The sequence below is a fragment of the Chanos chanos genome, chromosome 5, assembly GCF_902362185.1.
Source record: "Chanos chanos chromosome 5, fChaCha1.1, whole genome shotgun sequence".
NCBI lineage: Eukaryota > Metazoa > Chordata > Actinopteri > Gonorynchiformes > Chanidae > Chanos > Chanos chanos.
In genome coordinates, this window is record NC_044499.1 from 10,071,264 (window position 1) to 10,096,238 (window position 24,975).

Sequence of the window (24,975 nt, forward strand, 5' to 3'; positions counted from 1 at the left end):
CATATGCCACACTTATGAGACTTGGCACCTCGTCTTCTCCTGTGCCCTTTCCAGTGACACTCCATGTCCGACCACTCCTGTGCCTCCCAGCCGCACCGCGGGCACCTGAAACCACTCTTTCCGTGGTGGCATTTCAGGTGCACTTCCAACAGACTTCGACTTGACACTTCGACCTGACAGAGGACGCAAGAGAGTCCTGCCTCGTCCTCTACTTGTTTCTGAATCTCGGGAACAGACGGAGAGGTCCGTTTGTCTTCTGGAGAAGCCTCCAAAATGTCCGGCATCCCCGCCGTTGGAGCTTGCCTGCCCTCTGAATTACTGGATGGAGGGAGACCCTTAGTGCTGGAGATTCTGTACAATCCGAGGGTCATGAGGTGTGCAGACTGAGCCATCTCCTCATCCTGATCCTCTGTTTCCATGCCGCATGATAAAGAGGCTGGTAGATCAGTGCTGGGGCCCTCCAACTGGAACACTACCTCCTCCTCACTGTCTTCATTACGGCTCTCAGCCTCAAATAGAGTGCTGACCTTAGAAAGAAGAGAAATGTTGAGTCAGAATTAAAATACTGATACTCTAATACTAGAAGCTCAATGAACCGTGTGAAGTTTGAACTCACCTCGCAGGTCTGTGCCACGTGAAGGCTGCCATCAGAGTTCGACCCCAGACCGATGTCACAGGAACGAGGGCTGATGTTCTGCAGCATGCCGTACATGGGAAGCAGGAAAGGCATGCGCTCCAGGCTCATGTGATCCATCTGATCGTCCGTGTTTTTTGAGCCAGAATGGAGGTCATTCTCCAAGTCATAAGGAGAGCTATTTTGATCCAGCTCTTCTTCTTCATCATCAACTCCCATACCAGCGTTCAGACTCTCCCTGGCTTCCTTCTCCAAACAAGGTAGATGAGTGTGTGAGGAAGGTACCACGTCATGTCTCTCAGCCACATGAGTGCTAATCCTGGTCCTTTGACCACTGGTGTACTGGCAGACTCGACACCGGTACACCTCCACAAGGAAGGCCTCCACTAAAGAGGACACACAAGCCTCCATCCCCTCTGCTGGGCTGCAGTAGAGGCTGGAAGTGACACTCTCTTCTGCAAGCCTAAGTGTCACTGGCTGGATTTCCTGATATAAGTCTTTCAAACCACCCATTCTGAGAAAGATAAGAGAAAGGAAGCGAGAAAGGAGAGCTGACGTTTAGCTAGAGCAGTGCTCGAGGACTCATTCCCTCGAGCACTCAGAAAATGTCTTGCCCACAGAATTCCCAACAGACAGCGAGAGGCTACAGCATGGTACAAATTTGAGTAGGCTACTAATTTACCAACTCGGAACATCAGATTTTGTGCTAATAAAATTGTTAAAAGTACTGTTGAGTACTTATAGAGAACTTTTTTTGAATAATGACGGGTAGGCTGATAGCCTCGCCGACCGGTTTAACAATGAGCCTACATTACAACTGTCGTCCCAGGTACAGTTTTGGTAGGTTTCATTTAACACACTTAAACAAACAGTAACCCTTACTAAAGTCAAAATCATACCTCTGTGGTCAAAATAAGTACAACAAGAAAGAGCAAAACCGCAGCCTTGTCTCGGTGCATGCTCCATGTACTTTCATGTAACATGGTCTTCAATGTGAATGCATTCTTACCTTGAGCATGATTTTTTCCCGAATATTTCTGATAATGCCAAAACCAGGCTACTGGTTACAGAATCATGGGTAATTACTGTAGCTTGTACCGTACAATGAAATATGGACCTATGAAATCTTAGGGACGACGAGAGCATATCACATATCTACAATAGCCTTGAAAACTCGGACACGACAATTAACTTTCATGTAAAACTCATGAGAAATCGCAAACTCTGACACAGGAATATTTCAGGATCGATATTTTTAGAAAATGCATATGTTGAGTCACATCCAAAATTTTTGGGTTAAGCTGTTGGACAAAACAAGTCTATATGCTCTACTCGACAGCCTAGTAAATGTTGGTAACTGTTCGACAGTGCCTACATCGACTTCCTAGATTCTCGTACACTGCGCATGTGTCGTGTTAGTAAAAGGACAATGAAAATGGCAAACATGGAGGCACTGATCAACGAAAGTGAGAAGAATTATGAGTAAGTGATATTTCAGACTAGTTTTTACCTCACCGCTAGATGTACGACAAAATAATGTTTTTGTAAACAACAGATACTTTGGTATTTTTTTAATTTGGTTCAGAAAAACAGTGTCGCTAGCTAACACCATTAGCAATATTTACCTGCTTACGTAACTTTTGGTAATCCCAGTTGACAGTGTTTTAGCGTTAGCTAGCTATCTAGCAACAGGGGTTAGTGTTATTTGTTGTACCGTACCAGTAAATGAGATCAAATATATTTTGCGGGTGAGGGAAAATAATTTAAATGTGTTTCTTTAGGCATGCATTGGTCTTTAACGCTTCGTCTTTTTATGGATGGATTAGAACTGAGAAAAATACTGGAGTGACCAAAACTCTGATTTCACTCTGTTAATAGGCGGTATCGGCAACATAGTTAATAAAAACATGTAACGTTGTAATAATAGGCAATTATTTATAGCTTTATGGTTCATTCTACCTTTTCTTTGTTCTTGTTTTCAGGGGTAAAGATATGAGTTCAGACAGAAGCGAGAATGAGGAAGAATACGGCTCTGGGTCTGGTGTGGAGGAACATGTAAAAGTGGATGAATCAAACAATGATGACAAACACAAGAGAAAGAAACACAAACATCGCAGCAAGCACAGGAAACACAAGCACCACTCACTCGAGGAGGAAAAGGACCACAGAAACAGGCACAGACACAAACACAAGAAACGGAAACGTAGAGATTCTTCCAAGCTGGACGGCACAGACATACCCATGTGGGGCACAGATCACCTGGTCTCCCCTCATAAGAGACCTAAACTTGATGACTTGGCTATCTTAGAGGATTTGGAGAAGCAAAGAGCCATGATCAAAGCAGAACTGGACAATGAATTAATGGGTGGGCAGGTACAGTCAGGCATGGGCCTGATACTGCAGGGATACTACTCAGGCTCAGAAGAAGAGGGGCAGACTGAGGAGAGGATGTTAAATGGGATACATCAGAGAGAGGAATCCGAAAAACCTTATCCGGAACATCAGGTTGTGCAGACAAACAAGGCGCCTGAAAGAGATGAACGCCACTTCACAGACTCTGTGGAAGGCACGCGGAACAAATCGAAAGACAGCGAAGACAAACAACGTAAATCTCAGAAATGTGACAAGAGGGTCAGTAAGAGCGGGCCGGAGTCTGAGCCTAAGGAAAAAACGAAAGGCCAGAGCCCCTCCAGGGAGAGGAGGCGCTCTCGAAGCGTCGACCGGTCGAAAGACAGATCCCAGAGGTGCAGATCACCTGTGGAATCCAGGAGACAGTCGTCGACGGACAAAAACTATCGCTCCGTCTCCGCAGAAGCGGAGCGGAGGAGTAAAAAACCTTCTTCGACGTCATCTGCGCAGCCCGGAGACAGACGGGACGCTGAGCACAGAAATCCCAGGTCCCCCTCAAGGAGGAGCCGGTCACAGTCTAAGGACGGAGGAGACAGACGACCTGAGGCGAACGACGTCAGGGAGAGAGAAGGAAAAGCAGTGAAGTCCCCGTCAAAAGATGCCTCCGCAGGGAAGGAGAACAGGTCTCCCAGTCGAAAGCAAGGCTCCGGCCCCCAACGCCACAGCGCCTCTCCAAGACGCAGGGACCACCGCTCCCCCTATCACTCTTCAAACCCCCAGGGCGGCGACAGGAATTCCAAGCCTAGCCGATCGACCTCCCGCAACAGGTCGCCCGTCAGGAGGGACCAGAGTCACTCTGCAGACAGGAGGAGACGAGAGGAGCGCCAGAGACTCTCTCCTGTCAGGTTGTTATCTCTTTGTTTGTTTGTTTGTTTGGTTTCCTCATCCCTTATATTGGAGCTTGTATTTTCTTCTGCAGTTGTTAAAAGATAGCGGCCCTACCAAATCAATCACCGTGTATCCCTTTTTTCTGCTTCTTTTGCATCATTTAAGAAGAGAGAAATTAAGATCTCCAATAGTCTCCGTAATTAAATTTTATTGATGCATGTGTTCCGAGTATAGTGTCAGTACGCATAATATGTCAGACTATATGCAGTATAAAAATATGTGCATGTCTGCTTCTATTATGCATCTAATGCTGTTTGTTATCGTGTAATTATCTGTGCGATGGGATGCATACACTGCATTATCTTCATTATCATGTAATTATCTTCGTAATAGGATGCGACCCCGTGACGAGACACGGGGCCGTCGGGAGGGAAGCCCGTCTCTCAGCGTTCGGCGAAGGATGAGCCGTTCACCCATCAGACGCAGATCTCGCTCGCCCAAAAGACACGGCGACAGGTCCCCGCTCAGACGCAGGTGCGCATACCATACATCAGAGGAGAGAGAGAGAGAGAGAGTGTGTGTTAATACAGAACTAGTATATTCTTTGGACTTTCTATAAATCCGTACCCTTTCATATTTGAAGTGACCAGGTCTATGAAAGATTTTCATATGACAGCAGTACAGTACAGTGACGGTCATGTTACGGTTGTGAAGGTCTGCAGAGCGGGACAGACTGAGCAGGAGACAACAGCGGCGTCCTGGATCCCAGGAGCGACGGAGGAGACGCAGTCGCGATAAGGAGGATAAATTCAAAGGCAGCCTGTCTGAGGGCATGAGGGCAGACCAGGAGGAGTCAGATGAAGAATTGTGAGTTTGTGCTCTGAGCGTTTGATTGATGTGTTATTGTTTTTTATTTGTTGTTTTTTTTTTTTTTTTAAAGCCAAAGCTCTGAGTCAAATCTTATTACCAGTCCAGGACTGAAATATATTCTGGAATGTGGATTGTTAATTCAGAGCGCATTGCAGTCCAGGACTAATCTCAGTCCTTATGTACACAGCTTAGTCCAGGACTGTTCTCAGTTCTTATTTGTGAAACTTGCCCTTGTGTTGTAGCGCCACATGAATATTACCATTTTCCACCTAAGTGCATCTGACATGTGGTAAAACAAACTCCACTGACAGTGAAGGAATCAGTTTCCTTATGGTTAAAAATTCACGATGTGAAAAATTCTCTCTCATTTAGAATAGTAAGTGTGGATTTTTTTTTATCTCTACATTTAGCCTGGAAGATTTTGAAATTGATGAAGAGGACGAGGAAGCTCTAATCGAGCAGAGAAGACTTCAGCGGTTGGCTATCGTCCAGGTTTGACTGACTCTCATTCTCTTCAGACTGTAGCGAGGCTGTAGTAAGAGTAAGGCTAAAAGTAAGGCTGCACATTTAAATGTATATTTAGCATTACTGCTATTTTGGCCTCTGTGACATGTTAACCGTAAAGAAGTGGTGTTATACAAGCTGTTTATTTCTAGTTCTGCTATGAAAATTAAGCAATCCTCATAAGAAGCCTTTTTCCTCAGCAAATGATCACTAATGAGTCATGGGAGTGGCTTCACCTTGCAGTGATCTCCACTGTTCTGAGATTACACAAACTAATATCCTGATTTCCTCTTGCCTGTGTCATAACGGGGCTATTATTGTTTTCATTTGGTTTTATTGGGGGGTGGAAATAGTATCTCTCACCTTGGAAGAGAGCCTCATGCATCTTCTTATGGTCACTTGAGACTAATTAAATGAATATATGGTCTTTTCTAATATGGAAATATAAGAATTATGTTCTGCCCTGTACAGAAATATAAGAAATATGTTCTACCCTGTACAGAAATATAAGAAATATAATTTAAGAAATATGTTCTGCCCTGTATAGAAATATATGAAATATGTTCTGCCCTGTACAGAAATATAAGAAATATAATGTAAGAAACATGTTGTGCCCTGTACAGAAATATAAGTCGGTGAATGAGGACAGCAATCTGTCCGTGCCCTCGGAGCCCTGCAGTCCCGTCAGCACCCCCCGCAGCCGCTCCCCCTCCCCCGACGACATCCTGGAGCGAGTGGCCGCCGACGTCAAAGCCTACGAGCAGGAGAACCTGGACACGTTTGAGGCCAACATGAAGGCCAAGCAGAACCTCCTCACGCAGGAGAAGGACGGTACGTCAGCCCCAAAACGCAGGGCCTCTGGCCTTTTCCTGCGAGGTGCACAGCTTTCGTTTAAAACGCCCAGCTCGTCCGTTCCAAACGAAACGTGAAGGGTTGATGGCTTTAATCGCTTTGGAATATGTGAGCAGATCATTTCTCTATGTCTGTGTGCCACACGTTGTTTGGATGTTGCATTTTTTGAGATTGTCCTGATGGTGGCATCGTTGCTGTTTTCTGTAGGACCTCATTCAAAAAAACAGTCAGCTCCCGACATGTTCACCGAGTCAGATGACATGTTCGCTGCGTACTTTGACGTGAGTACCCAAGAACCTCATTTCCATCGCATAGGTCCCTGACCTCGTACGGCTCAGTTTTTAAAGGAAGTCGTGCATCCATGTGTGTGTGTGTGTGTGTGTGTGTGTATGTGTGTATGTAAGACAATCTGCACAGCTAAGGTTGCATAGGCCTGTATGAACCGATCTGTCTCCCTGTCTTTGAGAACCACTGTCCAAACACTTTACCTGCTTGGCTAATCCGAGTTAGTTGTGTAGTCTGGGTCATAAATTCTTCAAGACAGCGTTGAACTGGTGGTTTCATTCACCAAAGACTTAGACTGAAATGACCCCCTTGCTTTGACAGATTGTATTTATCTGTGGTGATGGATGTGTATTGAGCTTCATTGTCCACACTTAGCATCTTTAATCACTCTTGCCAAGTTACTTAACTGTCCTTTAAGCCTTAATGGTTGACTTGCTGCAGCTGATAATCTGTTGTATCGTGTGCTGTATTCAGTAATAGATGTAGTGTTGGGTAATTGAGAGATTATTTACATTTGCAAAAAGATCACGTGTAATCTGGAGAGGAATCGTGTAATTTACGAACTCTAGCGCCTCTCGGCGAATGCAGAACGATTGATTGTTTGCGGTTCTTGTATTTCAGTCGGCTCTCCGACAACACCATGCGCCCCGTGAATAACAGTCTATCTCTCTCTCTCTTTCTCTCTCTCTCTCTCTCTCTCTCTTTCTCTCTCTCTCTTTCTCTCTCTCTCTATTTCCATTGTTCCAACAGAGCGCACGGTTACGAGCAGCTGGAGTGGGAAAGGACCTTAAGGAAAATCCCAGTCTCAGAGATAACTGGACGGATGCTGAGGGATATTACCGTAAATGTTCTTTTTTTTTTTACGACTTTTCAGATCAGAGCCACTCACCTCATTTTACAACATACAAGTGTAGCATTACATTTCCTTCAATTTCATAATGGACTTTTACAAGGACTGTACAGATTACAAATGTGTTAGAAAATAGGAATTTTGTCCCTGAAAGTCGTTAACAGTGGCCAGTACATTGTCACTGGTATCAAATAAGATTTTTTTTTTATTATTTGTGAAATATTAATGCGCAGATGATGGATTGTAATGTGCTGTCTTTGTGTGGACTCAGGGGTGAATATCGGCGAGATGTTGGATAAGCGTTACAGCGTGTACGGCTACACAGGCCAGGGCGTGTTCAGTAACGTGATCCGTGCCAGAGACATGGCTCGTGCCAGCCAAGACGTGGCTGTGAAGATTATCAGGAACAATGAGCTTATGTGAGCGTCATCATAATCCTTAATACCAAAGATTAGGGGCTGGGCGATACAGTCAGATACCAGTAAAATGGAGAACTCTTAGGGACTAAATCTAAACTACATTGGCAAGGATGATGTTTGTTCCTCTGTATTTATGAATGGAGTTCTAACCTATGACCTATGTTGTTTCAACATATAGAAAATTCTCCCCATCAGTTTGGAAGTAAACCTGTTTTGGTTTTGGGGTAATCTCTGGTTCTGTTGTAGAACCCCTGATGGAGTTGGATAGCTAAGACAGTTTTGAATATTCTCTCTGACAGGCAGAAGACAGGCCTGAAAGAATTGGAGTTTCTCAGAAAGCTGAACGACGCTGATCCTGACGATAAATTCCACTGCCTTCGTCTCTTCAGACACTTCTACCACAAGCAGCATCTGTGCCTTGTGTTTGAACCTCTCAGGTACTGCAGTTTGTCCCCCGACGGTTAGGAGGACATCAGAAACACAAGCACGTTATGTCTCTCTCATGCTGTTCCTATGTAGCTTAAGAGTTATGTGACTACATGTGCTTTTATATCTCCTCTCTCTGTCAAACTGACTTTTTTGGTCAAAGCCGTGTAAGTCCGCAGGATTATCAGATCATACTCAGAACGGTGCAGTTTCTCTCTGGGTCAGTGGTGAGAAAGCATCTTTTGAACGTCCTCTGTTCTGTAGCATGAACCTGCGAGAGGTCCTGAAGAAGTACGGCAAAGACGTCGGGCTGCACATCAAAGCGGTACGCTCCTACAGCCAGCAGCTTTTCCTCGCCCTCAAACTACTCAAACGCTGCAACATCCTTCACGCTGACATCAAACCAGACAACATCCTGGTGAGTCTCTCCACCAATTATCTCTCTTATCTCAACCACCGCATTTCTCTGAATACAAACGGTCTACACAAAAAAGTAGTAATAACTGCATTTAGCATCCTTTTGTTAAAAACAAATGGTTTTCTTCATAGGTAAATGAGTCCAAGACAATCCTCAAACTCTGTGACTTTGGATCTGCGTCCCATGCGGCTGACAATGACATCACGCCGTACCTAGTCAGTCGGTTCTACAGGGCTCCTGAGATCAGTAAGTGGCGCGTTCCAACCACTTTACTTTGACAAGACTTTTTTTTTTTTTGAGACATCCAGTCTCGTATAAAACCATTTCTTCTTTAGTCCAGCAGCAGTACGGCCCTTAAGTGACACTGTGTTAAGAGAACTATTCATTTTTTCCTTCCCCTTGACTCTAACAGGTCCCTTCATTCCACCACAGATGCTATTAAAATATTATAAATGTCATTTGTGGAAAAACAAGGCAGGACTCCTAGCCTTATATGACATTTTTGGGCTACTGATTATGTTAATTCTCACAGTTCTCATGAACACTTGGCCATTTCCAAAAAGCTGATATCATCTTTTTTACGTAGGTTGTTCATGACGCTTTTGTGAAGTTACGAGCGTCTTCTGAATCTGACATGGCAAACTCTAATGAGTCCACCTCAAAAAAAAAAAAAAAAAAAAAGTTTGCCACAGAATAAAAGAATGAGAATACAAAAATGTTTTTCCATGAGACCCAGTATCACAACCACTAAAAACAATAGTGCAGGCCATCAGAGAGAGCATCAACACAGTACTGTAATCACACAGTGTGTCTCTCAATACAGTAAATCATTTAAGTTTTAGTGGTCCATAGTACATCTGAACTACTTTATTTGCTCCGTGCCAGTGTAAGTTGTGGTTCTTCTGTGAGTCTATGCAGTCATAAAATATAAAGGAGGAAACTTTGTGTAGTTAATTGAGCTCAAACGTCCTTTGAAAACTCCAGTAAGTGTAGCAGGCCTCAGAGAGCACGTAGCGTTCTCTGTACTCTTTGGACTGAGTGAGTGATACAGTGAGACTGGGGGAAATCAGTGTTATTGTTTTCTCTCTTGCAGTTATTGGGAAGCCATATGATTATGGAATTGACATGTGGTCTGTGGGCTGCACGCTTTATGAACTATACACGGGAAAAATCCTGTTCCCAGGGAAAACCAATAACCACATGCTAAAGGTAGCCATGGACCTAAAGGGCAAAATGCCTAACAAGGTGAGAAGATTGTTAATGGAAAAAAAAAAAAAGCTTAACTATATCAACTACGTGATGTCATTGAGAATTTCACTCATAATTTATCATTCATTTCAATGTTTTAATTTTTCCAGTTGTATTGAATGCATTGTGAGTGAATAAATGTTTCTAAGGATCTCCTGAATGAAGGTATTCGTATGAATGACTTAACAGTGGTTGGTTGAGTTTTTCAAACCTTTGAAACTGTTTATAAAAAGGAACTTGTTCTTTTTTGACAGATGATAAGGAAAGGCCTGTTTAAGGACCAGCACTTTGATCAGAACTTGAATTTCTTATATATAGAGGTAGATAAAGTCACTGAACGGGTAAGCAAACATTTATTCCATGACTCTCCATAAACATCACTTTACTGTCTGACTTAATCGTTTTCTGTGGTATTACTTTACTTCTGTTCAAATGCACAACTTCATGCCTGGACTGTTTAAAACTGTCTATTCTTTTATTGTGTTGTTTCTGAACTCTTATACATTCTTTCTTATTTTTAAAACAAATGTGCCTCTCTGTCTCTCTCTCCATCTATCTTTATCTCTCTCTCTCTCCCTCTGTCTCACACACACACTCATTCTCTCACATACAATCTCTCTCCCCTCTCTTTTCTTGTCTTTCCCATCATATCCTCTTCTTCACTCCCTCGAATGTCTATCCCCCTATTCCTTATGAATCTGCAGGAAAAGATCACTGTCATGAGTACCATTAACCCCACAAAGGATCTGTTAGCGGACATGGTGGGTCGCCAGAGACTGCCTGAGGACCAGCGCAAGAAAGTGGTTCAGCTCAAAGACTTATTGGACCAGATCCTGATGCTGGACCCGGCTAAGAGGATCAGCATCAACCAGGCGCTGCAACACCCGTACATCCAAGAGAGGATTTGACCTGCTGACCTCTGAAGACTGTCGCAACTAAGTAGTCTGAGTCTGCCCAAAATGCTACATCTTTCCTGCAGACCATACAAAATATTTCTGCGTTTATTTTCTTTAAAAAAAAAAAAAAAAAAACCAGACCATTTTTTGTTTTTTTTTTTAATTGTGAGTTTATAAGTCTCTTTAAGTATACGTCTTGTTTTGCTATTGTCTTTGGTCTTTTGTACATGATCAGCAAGATGCTGTCTGATTTTTAAATATGGTATGCTTTGTAGATCTTTGGTCTTTGTCATTTAAGCTTTGGACTCCATTCACAGTTGCTCAGCTCAGTTATACAGTTCTGTCAGGTTTTGTTCTGCCAAGAGTATTTGGCTCATTGTCAGTGCAGGTGAATGGAGCCAGACTGAAACTGTAAATATGTTTATCAAACTGTTCGTGCTACGGTCAGCAGTACCAGATTACACAGACTTAAGATGGTTGCAAAACGTATACAGTGTTCCTATGATCCCTCTCCCTTGGAGACAAGTAATTCTGGCTGGATATACATTTGAATGTTTAGGGGTAAGGAGAACCCGTGCAAGGTGTAATGTGCTGTGATTCAGACCAGCATAAACGCTGTCTATATTCACATTTCCCCCAGGTGTGAGAGCGAGAGCGCCCCTCCCCTGGTGCACAGCCTTCATGCCCTTGCTGTAGGCGTGTTTCTGCCGAATCTGGGGGTCTTGGGTCCTACTTGAGCCCATCTGCAGGGAAGGCCTCCTCTGTTAAGCCAGGTTGTGTACCTCTATCAGTACACTGAAGGTAAGCTGCCCCCCCCCCCCCACCACCACTTCCACCACCCCCTCGAGAACTCATGCAATGCTCTCATTGCATTGAATCATGTTTTGGCCAAATATCCTCTAGCTCAATTTACTTGCGCTCTTGGAATTTTGTCTCTTTTGCATGTTTGGAAATGTGGTCGAAATAAACGCCCAAAGGAACTCCTCTGTTCCTCGATGTACTGGTGTCTGTCAGTGCTGTTTCCACAGAGACGAACATGACATTCTAGAATCAAAGACAGACTTTTGCTTTAAAATGGACAGGAATGAATACCTTGAGCAAACCAGACCCAGATTGGCGCTGAGGGTAAGGTTGGAGGGGGAATCCGCTATTTTTTAAGGTGGACAACCTTCAGTGTACTGTCTCTTTTAGTAATAACGCTCTTAGCAGAACTGTTAACCTACACATTCTCAAAGTTTCCTCGTTTCGCTCATCAAGTGCTCTTTGAAAATGCATGTGAATGTTTGGTTGTTGTTTTTTTTTTTTTTCGCCACAGTTGTACTTTGCAATTGTACCATCTCTACGTGACATTTATTTAGATGTGCTCTTCTCAAAAAAAAAAAAAAAAAAAAAAAAGGTTATTTAAATGCTCTTTGGTTTTCTTGTTTGTCTTCCTGCTTGTGATCCTGTTGTCTTTTGATACAGGGGTTCTCCTGGTCTGATCTTTGACTCTGCTTGTTATAAGCGGTAATTGCCTCTTTACTTTATTCCCTTTGTACTGATTAAAAACGTTCAAAGTACTTGGGAGACCAAATGAGAGAAACTAAAGAAGTAGATAAGGCAGTATTTGCTTGTACATTCTGCTGTGTAGAAGTCCTTTCCCCCGCACGTTAACTGGACAGTATGGATTTGTTGTATATTCACAGTGTATGTTATAAAGCAGCGTTAAAAAAATAAAGTTTGGTGGAGGAAAAAAAAACCACCAAAAAAAAAAAACACAAGTGTAGACCTTGAAAGAACTGTGGTGTCATTTTCGTGCATGTTGAGTAGTTGTTGTCAACCTGATTTACCATATCTTGAAAACAACTGTTCTTTACCACAGATTTCAGTCAGATATACCTCAGGGTTTGTTTTTACAGGAAGCTGAGAGCAAACCCACCCCCCTGTCTGATTTCTCTGATACTAACTGATGTTTATGCTGTTTCTCCCACTACTTTTCCCGCGCTGGCTGAGAGAGACAGAGACCGAGTATGTTGTCCAGCCCACGGAGGCTCCTCTCTGTCGGTCATCTTCTCCTGCCTGCCTCTGCTTTCAGAGATGAGACCTCCACAAGGCCACTTAATCAGGTCATTCCTAATGGCATGTGTAGAGCAAACACTCACAAAGATGCTCAAACAGAGCCTGATGAAATGTCATGATTTTGAGATTTTCTTTTGGTTTTTTCGAATTTGAAGTTTCAAACTCACCTTCCACATGTTTAATGTGGAACATGAATCCTATTCTGACAATGAGAGTTTTGCAGGCCTGTTTGCAGGCTCACATTATAACTATTTCACGAAGCAGGATTTCTGATTTAGATAACTTGAACTTCAGCAAATTCAGTACTGTCCCATAGGAGAACAGCTAAGGAACATTCTCATTGGACAGGATTGACTTTGTAGTTAGCTGGCTTACAGAAATGCTGCTTCCTGGAGTAGCTTGATGGTTTCAGGTGCTTTAATAAAGTATTGTCAGTTAAACATTGCTTACAACATCATGATATCCTCCACATCATCAAATAGCCTAACCAATGGGACTCGAGTATGTTGACAGCTACTTTTAGTCTGTGTAAATTACTGTAGACTAATGTCCAGATCTTTAGGTTTGGGTCTGTCCTCGAGGTACAATTCACACAGGTACGTGTGTCTAAATCAGATTAACGGGGCAAGAGTTATGGTTTAGTGGTTCACGGTTATTGTCACACAGCCGTATCCTTGTATGCAGGAACAGAAGACACTTTGCTGTGAATCTATAAGTGCATTTTAATGCTGAGCCAAAATCAGCCATGCCTAGCTTTGCTCGGGAAAGTTCACTGATATCATACACTCTACCTGCTACTAGGTCCACGTGTTGCTGATGCAATAACCAGTGCTTCACCATGATGCCTCAGGGATTTCTTTTGTTAATTGTGATGTTTTGGCAAGATGCTGGTTTATGTACTCTCTGTATTGTAGGTGCTGGACCATTAGAGAAGATTGGTAAAGGGAGCCTCATCTGGACAAAGGTTTCTGATCTAGAGAGTGCTCTTTTAAGCAATTCATGTTGTCATTACATGATTATATTTCTTATGTGATGTTTCTCACTGCCTTTTACCTTTTCAGATGACAGTCAAGTATATGAGATTTCCTTTTTAACTGATAAATCTGTTTGAAAATGCCCTAACTTTAATTTAGTAACACTCATGTCCCATTTGATATAATTATTAAATGTTTTTGCATAAGCGACCATCTGAAAGGTTACACTTTATGGTACAGAGAAATGTGTCTGTTGAAATGTGATCTCTATGGTAACCATTTTTATGTTTATTTTAGGGTAAGTTGAGACTTCTGTTCACTTCTCTGTTGGCCTGGAGCCTGAAAGATACATGGACTACCAGCAGTCAACCTGCATCAAACCTGCATTATTTGGACATTGTGTACATACTAGCTACATTTATCAGCTTTAATATTTGCCAGATGAATAGTTTCAACACGATGAGGTTGTGCTATAAGTACAGAACTTGTAGTGTATCGTATAATGTACAGTATACTGAATAAGAATAGTAATAATAAACAAGGAAACGAATGAAAGAAAAATTGTCTGACTCTTTTTTTCCTCCCAGGCAGCCGCAGAGATGAGAAACTTAAAAAAAAAAAAAAAGAAGAACATTCATTAACCCCTTCATCCTGATGTAGCAGCACTCTGGCCTTAGACCTGAAAAAACGCATCACTTGTAAAAGCAGTTCTTAATAAACTTGAAATTATATAGATGTTGACTTAAATAACTAAAGCAATTCAGTCAGGCTTTCCCGGACAACACTGCTGAAGTCTTCTTAACTGACAATGGTGTCGTTTTTCGTGGCTTTGATATGCCTTTCCTAGCGCCCTTGGGCTTTTTTCTTCTGTTTAAAGTAGTGGTTTTGGGTGACACATTTATTCCAACTGAGCTATACTGAAAGACTCCCTCAGTCCTGCTGAGTTTGGCAGAACTAGAGTGTGGTCGTTTGGGCAGAGTGGGCTGTGGCCACACACCTACCTTCGTTTGACCTGATTTGGCTGAGAGACTATTGTTAAGCCTAGGTTTTGATAAAGTGTTGTGAGAGACAGAGAGTTCAGTTAAACTTGATAGGACTGTACTGTAATCAATGTTGCCGCGTTGTTCTGACCGGCACCTGGGAGGTTCGACTCTTCTAAGGCGACTGGTACTTTGGGGCATACTTCCAGTCGTTGCTGGACGGGACCTCGCTGTTTTTCCCCGCTCTTTCTGCACAGTGGCAGCCTGAAGCCTGTCCAGTTCTACAATACGTGCCCCAAAGGCAGCAAGACAGGGGTCTAGCATCTGCAAGCACTCCGGGTCCTCTATAGAGGACAGGCTCTGTGCTGAGTCCAAAACTTTCAGAGGTACTGGGAAAACATCTGGATAAAACTGCTGTGGTTCTGCCGCTCCTGAAGGATGTGTAGGGTCCAGGTCCACGTCAAAAGGCTCAGGCCTCAGGTCTAACGCCAATGGTGGTCTCCAGCCTGAGGTCTGCTTGCTTTCTTTCTCTTGGTCGGAGAGATCACTATTATCAGAGTGGGACTCCATTGATGCAATGCTGGCGTTATTGGAGGAGCTGTAATTCACTGGAGCTTTAAAGCCTACTGCCTGAAGGGTATTTGCAAAGGTATCTGCACCACCGTAGTATGAGGTTGTAACTCTCTCTTGTTCTCCTTGCTTCTTGTTCTTCGATTTCACATTGCGGATGATCTGGACAGGGTCGATTTTCAGGCACGGCTCAGTCTTGGCTGTGTCTAGTACCTTATCCAAACTGTGCTCACATGTGAGCTGTCGTATTAAACCACTTGTCTCATACTGAACTCCAAACCTTCGCCATCTGTGCATAAGGACCCTAAAATGGGTTTTCTGTTGGTGTCTCAGACTGGAAATAACACAACATAACCAAGAATTAGGCTGTATGAAAGGAGAGACTAGTAGTAGAAATACAATATTTTTAAAGACACCCTTCCAATCTCCTATCTAAGGTTTCAAGTTAATGATGTGACTCTAAATTCAGTTCAACCACAGGTTAAGGATCTTGGCATACACAGCTAGTAGAAATGCCAAGAACTGTCAGAAGAGATGGTGTCCATTGCTGATTTGACCGCACATCAAAAGCAGAGTTTGAGATGAGAAGACAGATAAGTCATTTGGGGCCCATTACTTAATGTGCCATTGTAGTCTACACAGGAGACGGGTAATGAGACTCCTGTCTCACATATGTCCATGAGTGAGGGAGCCTAATATTCCAAAACTGTCTGGAACTAGATGAACCCATAATGAGGATAACTGTCATCAGGTTGGCAGTGTCTCTGATAGGACAAAAGAGAAGTTGGTATCTACTTACACCAGGGCTGATTCTGGGTGGCTATACCAGATGGTTCTCAAGTGAGTACCAGGGCTGCAAGCTGACGAACACGTCTGAGGAGTATACAGTACAGCAGTTTTTCAAATGTACATTGTTTCAAGTTATCAAAACAGTTTCATGTGGAGAAAAATACAATAGCGGAAACACTGCATATTATATTTTTTACTTTCATTCATCTTGTGCTTTATGTTAAATCGTATAACTCTCAGAGAATTTTCTGTCAGGACTGCAAAAAACCATGAGTGCATGAAAAAAACACACAAAATGAGGTCAGCCTACCTTCACATCATCTGTCTTTGGTATGTGCAAGTCCTCAAGCCTTTTTATTAACTGAGAGATGTAGACATTCTATGAAAAATTAGAGCAACATATTCAGTTTTGACAAGACAGAGAGAACTCTTTCTTCTCCACTGAATGAGTACATTTGAGACAAAAATTACTCTGTTTTCTTAGTGTCTCAGGCACAAACCCAAGGTAAGTCTACTAATAACACTACACATCTTCAGCAGTCTCTCCTATAATAGCAGAAAACTTGAGAACCACAGCATGAAAAGCACAGTGCAATCCAGAGATACTTCCATGTCTTTGACAGACATAGTTGGAACCTCTAAAATGGTACCACTGATTAAATTGCCGCACGCTGTGAAGTGACAAGCACATAACACTAATGTGATACACTGCTTCATTTGAAGGAAGTGCTTTTAACTAAAACATAAAGTAAAGACTGACTGAGGAGACAAAAGAAGACTGACCTTGTCAGTTACACCCAACCAAGGATAAACTATATATAGAGGTTTGTTTGTGTAGCTTGTTTGTGACAGATAAGCAAACAAACAACCTGCACATGATAGTATCCAAAGTGCTTGAGGAAATAGGAGAATGTTCAATCTCTAGTTGACCTGGAAACTACCCTGAGATGATGAGTTGATAAGCGTAGTCTTGCTACTGACACCAGATAAAACCGATGTAAAACTTTCTGTACGGTCAGCAAAACTCTAAACGACATGAAACCTCCAAGTTTTACATGTTGCAACAGGGAAAACTTCACATATCTCATATGTTCATATACTAATGGGCTGCTTGTCACTCACATTTGGTGTTGCTGGCGGCGGAAGTGTCCTGAATCCACTGCTAGGATCCCAGTCAATGCACTCCTTCCTCGTATTTTGAAGCTACAGACAATCCAAGATAGGCTTAATAAATTCGCTGATAAAATAAAATGGCTTTTAGGCTACGATTTAGGACATGTAAAGATCCTGTCAGGGTCCTCACTTACAGTTAATTTGTTCAGCATGGTGAGACAGTTCATTTCAAACCTGATATTCCACTCCTCTTCATTATCATTTGTAACCAAGGAACATGGCTTCACGTGGCTAACTAAACTATGGGAGGTTCATAATATCAAAGTTCTCAGGTTTCTGTTTCCCTTTTCCAGTCTCGCACAGCTGATCCATTTGAGAGGTAGTACGCAGACTTATAATTAAGAAAAGCTGTAAACCCGGGTCAGGAACTGAAACCTAAAGAGCCTAGTGTAAAGCTAGCCTTTATGCTAAGTGGCTCACTTGATGGCTCTCTTTCTTTAAAACAGTGTAAAATGGACAGTTGGTACCATGGTAACCCTCGCTAGAGTGCAGCAGGTGGTCAGCTGGTTCTGAACGACAAGATTCAATTTAAGACTTTTCGGTCTCGTCTTATCTAGCTGTGTTACCCTCCTAACGTTGGACAGCTCAGCCAAGTGACTGTTTTTTCCTCAGAAATACACTGCCATTTGAAACATGTTGAAAATCACTTAGAACGGTTAGGCATCATTCTGGATCTGGAAAACAGGTTTAGGGTACTTTGTTTTCTGTGGTGGATCCATCACCAGCCATGACAAGAGTGCACAGTTAAATGACGAGCATAATGAGTAAAGGGTTTAAGAAATACTGTTGGTTTGTTTTCCGTACCTGAAAAAAAGATTTGCTGATTGGACAAGAAAAGTGTTGCACAACAATGCACAATATTATGTAAATCTAGTTTTAAATATGCTTTTCAAAGCAGTAATATGTAACTTAAATGTTCCGTGTAATTCTCATTACAGGAAGGCTACTACTGTTCGCGGGGGACGGGATGAGGAGAGACTTTTTAAGTAATTGTGCTGTGCAGAAATAAACAATGTAAATTTCACAGCACTGCTTGAGAGGGCCTGCGTGTATTGTGTACTCCATTAAAAAGCACCCCTTTTCTCCTTGAGCAAGAATAAAAAAACAACACGATATCATCAGCTTGTGTCAATTAACAATGTTTAATACTCGTTCAATATCAACACTTTTTTTTTTTGGTCAATGTGACGCTAGGAGGTGCCATTTGCCATTTAGCCTGCCTAATTTCAAGGTATCAAAAGACCTAAATAGAACACTCCACTTATTGAGCGCCAAGCTGGATGGATGATGCAACATAGTCTAATGTTTCATTTGAATCAATGTCATATTTTAAATACTGGTATCTTCACAAAATCCTAACAACCCATGATTGCTGATGATAGCTGAATCAACCATTAGGTATAAATGCTTTGACTACAGAACATCATTTTGTCTGCACTGTTCCAAAGGCTTTCTCATACTTAAGTACAGCTGCATAACCAGTTAGTTCACTGTTTTCTGAGCTGTTCAGAATCACAAGCGAAAAATAAGTGTCATCCACCAAAATAGCTGATCAACCAAAACTCGTCGCAATGAAACCACATAGGTTAATCAATCTTTAGATGAGAGTTTGAAATTTTGAAATCCTCTAACTCCCATAAATTGTCTTTTTCACGCAACAAGTGATACTCTCATGGGGTGATGCATAACAGTATTCAAATGTACTGAGCACATTAGTTACCACGTGCATCGAGACACTGAAAACTGTCAACAAGAGCCTTCATGCCACTTCCTGTCGTGAGAAGTGTGTACTAGAAGAGTGTGTGTGAACCCATGAGGCTTTTTTTTAAACCAATGTTGGTCAGTATGTGTAAACAGCAACTATGCCAACCAGAAGAAGAACTGAACACGTTGTACCTGTGGTAACCTGTTGTAAAAAACAGTAGTACAGCAAGCGTACGTTGCCAATTTACTGCAGACTGGTACACACATTGTCAGCAGAGTTGCAAACATTTCATATTTCGCATGTAATTTATAATGTGCTTTGTCCCTGTGTGTGTCGTGTATATTTTTTGTTCAAATTTGGCATTTTTTGATCTTTTCCCTTTCAGTCAGTGTTTCAAACACCCTGTTACAGGGCCCGTTACTCAATCAACGATTTTGGCTTAAAATGACATGGGTCATGATGTCTTTTAAACTCGTCATTTGAAACTGGGACACCACACTCACGAATCTGAATTAAATGTTGTTTGTCAATATTAAGGTATTTTTTGCTAATCAACTGGACAAAGATAAAAGATGCATTTTCAAAGTAGATGTCTTTCGTGCGTGTTGGGTTCAAGCATCCTTTAGATGCGTTACAATGTATTGTACGTGGTAAGTATCTATTTTAATTAGGCGAATGCATGCTGGTTTGATACCGCTTGTGATAAAAGCGTAAAAGAAAACAGGTATTTTCTGCAGGAGTTTTTGCAGTCACTGAGTAGTTCACTCTGAGTATCACGATGTGTGCGATCTCAGTGTGACGTCTTTTGTACCCACAAAACCCACAGACGGGGAGAGAATGTTTTATACGTCACAGTCACAACGGTCCCCTGACCGCAGCCACTCTCAGTTTTGGCGGGGTATGAAAATTCTCTCCACTGTCAAGAGGTCAACAAGTTAAGCCATACTCCATTATATTTGCGTGTCGGTTAAAACACACGTTCCTGAGAAATAGAAACGATGTTTCTCTCCTTGGTTTTTTTTGTACGCGCTGGAGAGTGAAAGAATGACTGTCGTGTAGATAAAGGCAAAGAAAACAGCGCTGAAACTTTTACTTAATATTTTATTTCGATTTTTATTTCACTTCAAAGTGTAAAGTTGCAAAAAAATAAGGAGCAACAAATAGTAAATGTACAATGTTACGTATATTACGTATTTTACATCACATTTTGAGGTAATGTGCCAACAATATATGAAATATGTTTTGCGGTAAATTCTGCTTCTCATGGAATTGTCCTAATTTAGGCCTTGCAAGAATAAAATTTTAAACTCCTCTGATGACCATGCAAGAGAATCTTTGTACATTTTTTTAGGAAAGGCTTGACACACACATATTTACAGCATACATAACTACACAAAATAAAAATAAACAGAAATTCGTAATGCTGAACAACCAATGTACTCTACACCAGTCTCCACGTCTATGTCTCAGTTCTACATCTCACCTACAAAAGTTTCACAGCAAATATGGCAGCAGAATTCCATATTGCCAACCCAGGCACAGAGAAAGGCAGTCACAGTGCATTCAAAGCTGGAAACCCCAGATCCACAGACACCTGTGAAAGCCATCACTTCCCCCTGTTTACAGAGGCCTGTGAGAAATCTCCCAGCGAGCGGCAAGCGCATCGCTGAACTTTGCACGCAAAAACGCGCTGGGAATGAGGCGGTCTCCTAAATTTCTTCATATGACGAGTTTTTGTTTTTTTTGTTTGGACGATGTTACAGTGAGAGAGCCTGGGTGGTTTCTGTGTCAGACATGACAGAGGCTCGGTACGAGCTTGACTTTTTACTGTGCTTGCTGGGAGATCGCACACAACCATGAGAGCGGAGGAGCTTGATTACGTCCCTACGGAAACGCACTCCAACAAAGGCATACAGGAAGGGATTTAGACAGCAGTGCGTGTAGGCAATACTCTTCATAATCTGGGTAACGATGTCAAAGCTCTGGAGTTGGTCACAGTCTGTTACGGTTACATTTGCTGCTTGTGTGGCCTCAAAGACTAGCATGCTGTTGTATGGAAGCTGAGAGAGGACAAACACTGCCACCACAGAAAAAATGACACGAAGAGCTTTGTGTTTCTGAAAGTTCTTTGTCTTCAGTAGGGTATGGATGATGACAGCATAGCAGAAGGTCATGATGAATAGGGGTACGCAGAAACCCATGCAGATCTGAAGAGCCAGAACCATAATTTTGATGCGGTTGTTCTCATTGGGCGTATAGACCATGGTGCAGAACTGGTTTTGGTCAATGTCTACCTTGTTTTGGGCAAAGATTAACTCTGGAAGTGCCAGCAATATGGCCAGAAGCCAAACAAAAACACACATTAGCTTACTGCACATGAGGTGCCTCTTTTTGGAGTTCTGAGCCTTGGTAGTCTGGACAATGACAATGTAGCGGTCTATGCTGATGCAGGTGAGCAGGAGCATGCTACTGAAGAAGTTGATTTTGTATACAGCAGATGTCACCTTACAGAGGGCAAGGCCAAAGGTCCAGCCCTGGATGGCATCAGCGGCCCAGAAGGGCAGAGTCCCCAGAAAGAGTATGTCAGCAAAGGCCAGGTTCAGCAGAAACACATCCGTCATCGTCTTTAGACGACTCTTAAAGTGTAAGTACATCCAGATCACCAACAGGTTGCCCAAGGCTCCCAGGAGTACAATCACGCAGTATAACGGAGGCTCATATAGCTTCCGGAATTCTCTCACTTTGCCCCTTTCACACATGGTTGTAAGATCATAGTCCACATCTGTGGTGGTGACAGCAGCATCATCCATATCCTGAGGGGTTTATAAAAGAGTGTTTAACTGTCACTGTGATTTCCAATGATCCAAGACTTGTCAATCACAATCCATGCCATTTTTGCTAGGCTCAGTACAGTAATATAGTATGCTGTAATGACCATGTTTACTCCATTGTACGACTCTCTTGAATTATTCACTGAATGTACTGAGGATTTATTTACATTGTCGTGGATGAGAGTAACATAAGTGACTACATCTACTGAAAAGTCAGAATGGCTCTCAGTGTAGTTCAATACACTTATTCTGAAAAAGCACATAATGAACAAATTTGAATAAACTTACATAATCATCAGTCATCGTCGCATATACAGTTGGTGTCAGATACATAGCGGTCGACATCTTAACCAGTCTACAATTGATTCAAAAAGATTCATTAATGACAAATGAAATGTAAACATGTGTAAAATACATTGAATGCGAAGTTGAATTATACTGAGAAGACACATTTGCATCAATAAAAACAGATCTGTTCTTTGTCTGCTGTTCTAGTGATTAATGATTAAAATTGGATTTCAGACTTATCTGCATATTCTAAAACATTTCTTTCAGTTAACTTTGAAAAGAACGTTACTTACACTTAAGAGAGCGATAGTGATGAGAGTTGATTAGAGGTTGGGTTTAGCCCTTGTTGAACCCTGGGTAGGTTAGAATGCTGTCTGTCTGGTGTCTGTTTTGCTGATCTCTGAGAAGGTGAGAGTACTGTCTGTCTGGTGTCTGTTTTGAGGAAGCTTTATACGCCTGAGTCTCAACCACAAGTGACGCACAAAAAAAAACACGTGTGTTTTGTGTTTTTTTCAAACGTGAGCGTCGCCCCCTCTCCCCGCCGCTCCCCCTGCATGCTCTAACGAACTGTTAGCATGGCTAGATTTACACGCAACTAAAAACAGTTTCATGCATATGTGCACGCATATATGAGATATATAACTAAGTGCCTGAGGCAGAGAGCAAAATTATTTCGTATAGATTTCCTGCACACATTAAAACCAATAGCACTTTCATTTGAAGGTACGCATACCTGGAAGTGTACATGCTGAACAAAGACAGGTAAACCTATTTGCTCCTGAAAACTGGGCTTTGATAATATATTCAAATTAGAGGTTGAGATTGTGCGCCTCATCAATTTTCAACACTCTTTCTTTTGAGGGATATCAAAGTTATGGAGAGATGGAGAGAGAAAGAGAGAAACTAGCAAGGTAGAAATGTACTGTCAGGAGCACAGCCAACCTCCTCTTTCCTAGTGCAGTACACGGTAAGTGAGTTCAGACAACTTAGATGAGATTTCTTTGTGGAGAATTCCAGTGATTTAAATATATCTACTTTCTTTCATTTTCTTTGTCTAATTCCATATTACAATGATTACCTTCAGCTGCTGTCAAGTTGAAGTCAGAAATTTGAAAAGTAATACATTGTACCTGCCTTGGCTTGCCATTTGGAACAAGACAGCCTATTATTTATTTAAAACCCCCAAAACCAAATGTAAAGGTATCATGTACAGAAATATTACAGATTCTGCAATGTTAATCATGTATTTAAAAGCTCATTGTTTTCATATTGCAAAAAAAATAAAAAAGAGAACGCTTTTGAGAATTTGACAAGATAATGTTGTTCAAGACAAAATCTTGGATCAGACACTGATTGACTGACGGTTCTAAATCTGAACTCGACACCCAAAACAGAGAGGCTGCGCACATTTCGAGTCACATGAATGTTTAATATTGATAAGTGACGTAGAATCTCAGATTGTTAAAGCTGCTTTTGCTGCTGTAAAGTGGCATTAACATTGTACGTGCCGGCAGTTTTGTGTGATACTGAGGTGTCTTTGAAGATTTCTGTTTGTAGGAAGGCTGTCTTAAATTCCCTATAGCTTTTTCTAAGCCACTTTGGGGAAGAATGTCTGTGAAGGTATCGCTTAAATATCAGCCTGAGTGAAACCAGTTCTTTTCGCCGTGTGTCCGTGCACTGTACTCTTCCCTGTGATGTCTGAGTTTGGTTTTTTTGTCTGGTTTTTTTGTCTGTTTTTTTTTTTAATCATTTGTGAATTCAGACAGGGTAAAAAGAGAAGTTCTCCAGAGAGAAATTTTCTTGACTTCCTCTTCCCATCATGTTGTTTTCTGCTTGTTTTAGTGAATGTCAAAAGGTGATGCTAACAAAAGAGCAACGTTTAGTATGTAAGCTGTCAGATGATCGTTTGCGTCACTAAACTCACTACCCAGTGGTGAAACTCTTAGAAAGGGCATCCGAAAGCACCTTTTTTTTTTTTTTTTAATCTCTCATAGACATATGTGTAATATCCTGTGAACTCTTTTAGGCATCAGCGAATAAACTCAACGTTTCTTTTAAGAGAGCACACCAGAGCGCACTCGCCGTACAACCTAAAATGCCCCTCTAGTTCAAAGGACGCAAAGAGTCACAAAACAAAGCTGTTTTGTTGCTATGCGTTTTCCACCCACACAAACGAAAAAAAAAAAAAAAAACGTCCCCAGCTTGCGGACCCCTTTTCAAAAATCAAAATCAAAACCAAAACGTATAGGCGTACACAGAGACAGAGGTGTAAGGGCTGAGGCTTCACTCGGCCTGAGGTTTGAGCCAAGCGCAGTTGTTGTCACACACAGTGGAAAAAAAAAAAAGATATGTTTAACTGTTGGTGGATCAGCATGTTGTTGCTGTAAAACTGCTCTGATACATTACGCTTCAGCAGAAAATTAAGCGCTGATAGAAAGTTTTCTACACTCCAGTGAGTTTCTCAAGTAATAATGTTGTTAAAAAAAAAAAAAACTTCTTTAAAATGAATTGCATGTGGCAGGCATAAGTCATATTTACTTTCATAATCTTCTCACCATTTATTTCCCTATGGAGATATTTATAATTATTGTAGTTTGCATAGGTTCAAAATACATTCTTTTTTTTTTTTCTGTTGACATGATTCAATGCACGTCTGATTTGAATCAGTGCTGGCAAAGATGAGACCACTGATTTAGGGGATATCCCAGTAACGTTATGGTGATGCCATGGCGATAGAAAGAGACATTTGCGTGACTATGCTACTATATTCACATTGTGTGAGAGGCCATTAGTCGAAAGTAAATGAGTTATCTGTTTGTTCCAAACAGCAGCCCCTAGAACATCCTGTGGGGAGCTTTTGCGTGACATCGCCAGACCACAAGTCTGATTGGGGAACCAACTACGCAAAACTTTACACCAGCCCAGCGTCCACCCCTGTGCCCCCAGATCAACCTTTACTATTCATCAA

The 24,975-nt window shown here is 41.9% G+C and overlaps 2 protein-coding genes across 2 annotated transcripts; one reads left to right on the forward strand and one right to left on the reverse strand.

The window, feature by feature from the left end:
* Window positions 1-2,060: 2,060 nt before the first annotated feature.
* Window positions 2,061-10,791, forward strand: prpf4ba (pre-mRNA processing factor 4Ba). The gene is made up of 15 exons (XM_030774229.1): window positions 2,061-2,116; window positions 2,617-3,888; window positions 4,265-4,405; window positions 4,586-4,738; window positions 5,152-5,233; window positions 5,869-6,076; window positions 6,305-6,378; window positions 7,133-7,223; window positions 7,504-7,651; window positions 7,951-8,088; window positions 8,342-8,495; window positions 8,627-8,741; window positions 9,589-9,740; window positions 9,998-10,084; window positions 10,448-10,791. Exons 1-15 carry the CDS (start codon window positions 2,064-2,066, stop codon window positions 10,649-10,651), a joined length of 3,072 nt encoding a protein of 1,023 aa, XP_030630089.1. The 5' UTR covers window positions 2,061-2,063; the 3' UTR covers window positions 10,652-10,791.
* A 9,854-nt stretch (window positions 10,792-20,645) lies between these two features.
* On the reverse strand, window positions 20,646-22,388 carry ccr9a (chemokine (C-C motif) receptor 9a). The gene is made up of 3 exons (XM_030775188.1): window positions 22,301-22,388; window positions 22,008-22,074; window positions 20,646-21,701 (listed from the first exon to the last, which is right to left on the reverse strand). Exons 2-3 carry the CDS (start codon window positions 22,062-22,064, stop codon window positions 20,646-20,648), a joined length of 1,113 nt encoding a protein of 370 aa, XP_030631048.1. The 5' UTR covers window positions 22,065-22,074; window positions 22,301-22,388.
* Window positions 22,389-24,975: the final 2,587 nt, after the last annotated feature.